At 41.0% G+C, this 7,326-nt stretch overlaps 1 protein-coding gene across 1 annotated transcript in view; it reads right to left on the reverse strand.

The window, feature by feature from the left end:
* The window catches only part of PMFBP1 (polyamine modulated factor 1 binding protein 1), a 51,211-nt gene extending 44,270 nt beyond the window's left edge, over positions 1 to 6,941 (reverse strand). Inside the window, exons 1-2 of the mRNA XM_036276062.1 lie at positions 6,864 to 6,941; positions 1,272 to 1,427 (exon numbers count right to left, since the gene is read on the reverse strand). Coding sequence (XP_036131955.1) covers positions 1,272 to 1,427; positions 6,864 to 6,914 — 207 coding nt within the window. The 5' untranslated portion in view covers positions 6,915 to 6,941. The remainder of the gene's footprint in view (positions 1 to 1,271; positions 1,428 to 6,863) is intronic.
* Between the last annotated feature and the right edge of the window lie 385 nt (positions 6,942 to 7,326).

Raw genomic sequence — 7,326 nt, forward strand, 5'->3', positions numbered from 1 at the left:
CTGCAGTGTTGTTTACAATAGCCAAGTTATGGAAGCAGCCCAGGTGCCCATCAATGGATGAGTGGATGTAAAAGCAGTGGTACCTATATACAATGGACTGTTACTCAGCAAAAAAGAATGAGATCCTATTGATTTTAGAGAGAGAAAGAGAGAGAGAGAGAGAAACATTGAATGGTTGCCTCCCATATATACCCTAACTGGGGATCGAACCCGCAACCTGGGAATGTGCCCTGACCAGGAATAGAACCTGCTATCTTTCAGTGTACGGTACAACACTCCAATCAACTGAGCCACACTGGCCAGGGCAAAAAAGAATGAAATCTTAACCATCTGTGACAGCATGGATGGACCTAGAGGGTATTATGGTAAATAAAAGAAGTCAGTCAGAGAAAGACAAACACCATACAGTTTCACTTATATGTAGAATCTAAAAGAACAATATAAATGGACAAACAAAACAGAAACAGACTCATAGATACAGAGAACAGACTGATTGGTTGCCAAAGGGGAGAGGGGTTGGGAGACTGGTTAAAAAAGGTAAAGAAATTAGAAGTACAGATTGGTAGTTACAGAATAATGATGGGGATGCTAAGTACATCATAGGGGTATAGTCTATAATATTGTAATAACTATGAATGGTGCTAGTTGGGTACTGGAAATATCAGGGGGAACACTTTGTAAAGTATATAATTGTCTAACTACTATGCTGTACACCTGAAAGGAAACACAATAATATTAAGTGTAAAAAAATATATAAACTAGTTCTTTGACAAAAAAAAAGAAAGAGAAAAGAAAAAAAAGTACCTGCTACACTGATAAACAGTGATACTTCTGAGCAGGTGAAAATGTTGTTATTTTTTGGTTAGCTCAGAAGTTTGTTTAAGATCCATTAGGAGATGCTGCTCTACTTATATAACTATAATTTGGTCTTGCAGGGAAATGGCCACAGGTGCTACAAATCCAGGTGTGAAAGGCCAGATAAGGAAAAGACAGAGCCTCAGATATAGATGACCTTGGAGACAGCTAGACTGAAAAATTCTGAGGGCAGGATGGTGTGTGTGTGTGTGTGTGTGTGTGTGTGTGTGTGTGAGAGAGAGAGAGAGAGAGAGAGAGAGAGAGAGAGAGAGAGAGAGCGCAGATGTGTTTAATTCTTTCTCATTGCTTGCTCAATAAATGCTCTTGTGGAAGAACTTTCTATTATTGTTCCTGGCCAAGGGAGCAGAGTGAAAGTCGAGAGAGCAGAGGTGGGTGGCAACTGCTGAAACCCTTACATGGATGCTGTTCATCATCGCCTCCTCCACACAGAGCTGATTCTCCTGCAAGGTCTTCCCCTGTCTCTTGCAAACATCATGTAGATTCTTGATATCAACTTGCAGGCTCAAAAGTTTGCTGCTCAGGCTGCTCATGTCTCTGTGTCTCTCCCCCACCTAGGCAGTTAGAAAAGCAGAAGCATCAATGATAAATCATCAAACAAATGCTTACTTTTGTTCACTTAACTGGTTGACAGAGACTTTAAATTTGCTAGAAATTTGTCCGTGTACCCTTTGCTGTTGTTGCTCATTCCGTGCAACATTGACATATTCTTCATTTTTGAGGTGTCTGAGGGCTCCACATTATTCAGACAATTCCTTATTTAATTAATCTTCGCCCACTGCTGTAGGTGCACCACACACACTTCCCCTGTTTTTCAAGAGGAAGTCAGTGCCTAGAATAATTCCAGGCACCTCGTGGATTGTCTATAAATATTAATGGTTCTGCCACTGATGAAATGAACATATTGAGATGTCAAATGAACTTGTCAAGTCTAGTGAATCAGTGATAGAGCTGATGTGGATTCTGAAGTCTCTTAACTCTCTTCTACCCACTAAACCAAAATACCTCCCTCACCTGTAAACCTAGTGCTTTTTCTTTGGAGACATACACTACTGGGAATAAAAGTAAAATCCCTGGGCTGATTATATAAGATCACTGACTCTGAATACGAGTGAAAAAGGTTAATTATTTCGAGGTCAGAATGGAAATCAGTGATTGAAATTACTAACAGAGAGTGTGAAGCATAGTACTTTCGGTGGGGTTGGGGGTGTGGAGCTGTGGTAACAGGGTGGGTGCTCCATTACATTAGGGTGCCATCAGCCAGTGTTGTGGGTGGCTGGCATCAATGTGAAAAGAAATTAGAAAGTAACCCTCTGTGAACCTGTCCAGTGCTTTAGTCCAGCAACGTACAACTGTCTACAACACTCATGAGAACAGATACTACTTACCACCTCTGAGTTTCAGGTGTTGGAACTGAGGCTGGTGCTTTTATGGTAGGACCTGTCATATGTTAGGTAACTCAGAGCAGCCTCATAGGTGAACATTCATGGCACCCATTAAAGAAAGATTCCCAAGAGCAATCAGCAAGGAAGTGGGGGGAAGCAGGACCAGGAAGGGGAAGAAACCAAGCAGGGGCAGGATTTCAGACAGAGTCCTGTGGACAGTGGCTTTAGTCTGATCCCACAGAGAAATCTGGAGTTTAAGTTAAACCTCAGAGTCTGTCGTGATTAGATGTACCGAAAGCTGGGCTGTCAGATTCAGCATCAGCCAGTCAATGGATAAGGGCAGCCCCATGGGAGACAAGCTCTCGAGGACTTCCAGCTCTGTGCTCTTGTGAGCAAAGTGACCCCAGTAGCCTAAGGGCAGTTCTTCCGAGAAAGCTGCAGGTGCAAATGCACACAGAAGCTATGGGTGCAAAGAAATAGAAAATGATCCAAGCAACAAGGTCCCATAGCTGGTTAGCTGCAGAATGAGGAGAGTTCTGCTCTCCTGACCCTGTAGCCAGCACTCTGTCACCATATCCCACCACCTGCTCCGGCTTCCTAAATATATGAGCTACATAACATGCATTCCCTGAGGAGCTGGAGACCTGATATGGACTTCGTAAATCAAGCCTTCCTGGACAGGGCAGTGTAAGAATCCTCTGCACAAGGCTGAGGGGGCCAGAGAAGAACCCCGAGAATCGGACACTACAATGTCACAGTATTCGGAATCCAGAGGGTTTCCCAGAAGTGCTGCTGTCTCTGCTGATTTATTTCTTCATTTCCATTTAGTACCTGGATTTTTTTTTTTTTTTTTTTTTACCACTTTACAGTTTAATTAGGTTAACGGCATGGCTCTGTCATTAAAAGGATTTCATTATCTCAAAACTCTCCCTCTTCCTCCCATCCCTTGTTCCTCACTTTCAGAAAAATAACAGTGGATGTCAAACTGCCCCAAGCACGTAATTACCATTAAGACAATTACCAGGGACTCTCTTAAGAGAATGTGTGTAGAGTAGCTTAAAAAAAAAAAAGTAGTGTACAGACACTGTTTTCTAACTGGAAAACAGAACTCTTGACCTGACGAGGAGCAGCAGTTTGAGTCCAGCGCTTTAAATCCCTTCTGTCATGGCTGCCATGGTGGGAATAGGATTCAGAGGCTAATTTGGGAGTGAGACCCTAGGGATCCCCACCTCTTGCCCCCAAATTATCTTTCTTTGGGATCTATGAAGACATTAGGTGACAATACAAGGCCTGCTCTATGGAAGCGCTAAATACCTTGTACTTTTGCTTTGATGCTGAATGCATGCATCTTAAGGCAAGGACCTTATCACCGGACTGTTCCATATGGAGCCTGGCACACTGTGGACTCATTAACGAAGTACGTTATACACCAGAACCTCCCAAGTTAAAAGTTAAATTCCTTCTCTTTTTCAGGAGAGGGCAACAGAGGATGCCCTCTCCCTCCAGTTTTGGATGTCCTCTGAGCTGAAGGCCTGCTAGTCCAATTCTGTTGCCTGACCAGGACTTCAGAACTAGATCTTTAATGCAGATGATCTCATCTAATTTGGACATTAGGATTGACTTGGAGTCTCTGAGGCAATTTCTTCGTTCATAGCACAAGGGTTTTAGAATAAATAATCTTTCTTTGAGGAGTCCCTAAACCAGTTGAATAACAAATGTGTTTTGCCAGATGTCAAATGAAATTTACTTTTGAAATCAAAATCTAACCATTCACTCCTAAAGGCCAAATCATACAGAGGTTTTTATTCATCAGAACAGAAGTAGAATTGCTGGGAGAGCAATAAAGTGATTTCCTTGAATCACGTATTATTTTTTACTGTAGGAAATTGTAAAAAGAGGCTGTGCTCACCTCAGAACTCCAGAAAGGCAAGTGTTTCTGGGGTTCCAGTAAACCTAATTTCTTGCTAATATCTTGCACCGAGGTCACTGTACACTATTTCTAATCCTATCTACTTTATGAAGGCTAAATTCCAGACAGATGCCTTTTGAGTATCAGTATGTGGTAAGAATTGATTTAATCTGACATTTCATCAATCAAAGCTCTGTAACCAGTACGGGGGCATGAGATGAACTGAGAGTCATAATGCTGACCCTCAGGCCCCATCTGATCCTGTCCTAAACCTGAAATCATTAATGATGTCTGAAATCACAAGCTTCTGATGCTAGGTAACTTTTCATTTACATAAACCAGGCACTTAGATTTTCATTTTTGCTTATATGAGGTTGGAACCTGGTCACTTTGTGTGAAGGCATGTGACATCATCCAACCACAGGCAAAATGGTGAGTGCTGATAATTGCAGTTGCTACCATACTCATGATAGTTATTGGAAAATAGGTTATTTATTGAAGCAAATTCTCTGTATTAATTAAGTGGATCTCTTTCCAAAGAGTATGCCTTCTTGAACATATATTCCAAAAGATGGCAAGAAATTTTGCTCTAGGTTTTATAGTATTGACAGATAGCTTCATGCTCTTTTGGGGGGATGCTGGTGATAAACCGAGGCTTGTGATTCAGTAGCATTCTCAAATCCCAAGAGCATTATAAGGTTTAAGATGACAGCACTCCCAGGCATTTGGCACTTGAAAAAACAAGAAAGCTTAGGTGGAAGTTTCCAGGGATATTTTGGGGTCAAGCAACAACACCATAAAAGGTCATCAGCTTTGGGAAATTATCTACTTTGAGGATAATGACAAACTTTCATCAAACAGTGAAAAGCCACTTTAACCACCACTATAATTCAATATATATAAGCTTATATAAGAGAGTTATGTTTTAAAAAGCATGAAATTGTGACCTGGCTGGTGTGGCTCAGTTGGTAGGGTGTCGTCAAATGCACAGAAAGGTTACTGGTTTGATTCCTGGCCAGGGCACATGCCCAGGTTGCAGGCTGGATTTCTGGTAAGGGAGCGTGTAGGAGGCAGCCGATCAATGTTTGATTTCACATTGATGGTTCTCTCTCCCTCTCTCCCCGTCCCTTCCTCTCTCTCTAAAAAATCAATTAAACAAAACAAAATAAAGAGCATGAAACCTTAAAAATTAACATTTCTTCAGGAATTTTTACATTTTACTCATGTACTAATAGAATTTACAGTTATCCATAGTAATTTCAAATACTGTTAGTGATATTGCTTGATTCCTGAGTTTACTTTTCCATCTATAGAAACATTGTAGTTTTTGATTACTGATGATGGGAATTAATGGGCACTTGTACAAGATTCTTGTCTGTGAGCAAAAAATGTGGAACCAAATATATTTATATAGTGAAGAATGAGTATATCCTGTGTTCTAAATTCTTTAAAAATTGGCACACTGTATAAAGTATATGGTTCAGGATACACGTCATATGGCAGAAGTCAGCCACCTATAGAATATGGGGCAATTTTTATTGGCACTTGGGCAGTTGCCACACACTTTTCTCCATCATATCCTTGGAGAAATGATTTCACTAGAAAGTAAGCTCCACGAGAACAGGAATCTTTGTCTATTCTGTTCACTGCTTTATCCCCAGCCCCAGAACAACGCCTGACACATTGAAGGTTCTGCAAAGGTATCAACTGAATAAAGGAACGCCCTTCTAGAAAATCCATACCAGATCCTGGTTCCCTGCCGAACTTCCGGTGAGTCCTGTACAGCTCCCTCTGTAGTCCAGTGGGAAAGGAGCTGAAACACCCCTTTTAGAAGTTGCTCACCTCTTAGTAGGAGGTCTGTTAAAAAGCATATGTCATGTGGGACAACCGTAACCTAACCAAAACATACCTCTTAAATCCTTTCGAGAACAAGTCAGGTAATGCATAAACACAATTTGACCAAATATATTAGACTAATCAGAACATTCCACTTCTGGATCATTTCAGATAAAGAGAGAATGTTGGAAACAATAGTTAATATTTTTAAAGTGCTTTCTCTGTCTAAAGCACTAGTGTTTTTGTTTTAAATCCTCACCAAGGGATATTTTTCCATTTATCTTCAGATAGAGTGGGAGGGAGGAAGAGAGAGGGAGGGAGGGGGAGAGAGACAGAGAGAGACCAAGAGAGACAGAGAGAAAGAGAAACATCAATGTGAGACACATCAACTGGTTGCCTCCCACATGACCTCGACAACGCCCCAACTAGGGCTGGGGCCTGAACTGCAACAGAGGTACGTGCCTTTGATCGGAATTGGGACCGTGACCCTCTGGTCCTCTGGCTGACGCTCTAACTGCTGAGACAAACTGGCCAGGGCATCAAGCACTAGTGTTTTACATGCAGTATTTCACCTAATCCTTATAGTAAGCCTCTGAAATAGGTGCTCATTATTCATGTTTTTAGGTAAGACAGGAAACTCTGGGAGGGTATGCAGCATGCCCGATATCATACTGCAATTAAACGTGGGCTCAGACCCACCTCGCTGAAGTCTGGGCTATTAAATGCTGTTCCCTGCTGCCCACCTCTGTCTGTGATATTTTTGGATGCTTATCAGTGAAATTTTGAATTACGAACCTTGAAAAGAAGTCCCTTGTAACTGAGGTTCAATTCCATGTATGTACAGGAGTTAGAAGACTTACCTCATCTTTCATTTTCTTGGTACCTCTCAATTCTCCTTTAAGCTTTAGCATTTCCTGAGCTTTGTTATAAACCTGGAAAAGTATAAAAATTTAAGATGGAAAAAGTATAAATGAGTCCAGCCCTTTAAAGATTTTTCCATCTGGATGTGTGTTCTCAACAGGGAGTTCAGAAAAATTTCCCAAACTGTTAGCAATACTTACTTGCCTACCCATCTGTTTGTGTTTCCAAATGTATTAAAACCTTCACCAGGAAGACAATCATGGTTTTACATCTTTTCAAAAAAAAAAAAATCACTAAACAGTTTCTAAATTTAACCTTCTTAGAAAGCAAAAGGTCTGAAACGATCTTACTTTCTACATTCTATGGCTCGAACATAGTTAACATTATGCACTAATTATAATCAGACGGAATGTGCACAACCCAGCTTATTCTCATGATAACCCTGGGAGGTAGGTACTATTA

The sequence above is a fragment of the Molossus molossus genome, unplaced genomic scaffold, assembly GCF_014108415.1.
Source record: "Molossus molossus isolate mMolMol1 unplaced genomic scaffold, mMolMol1.p scaffold_m16_p_21, whole genome shotgun sequence".
Lineage (NCBI taxonomy): Eukaryota > Metazoa > Chordata > Mammalia > Chiroptera > Molossidae > Molossus > Molossus molossus.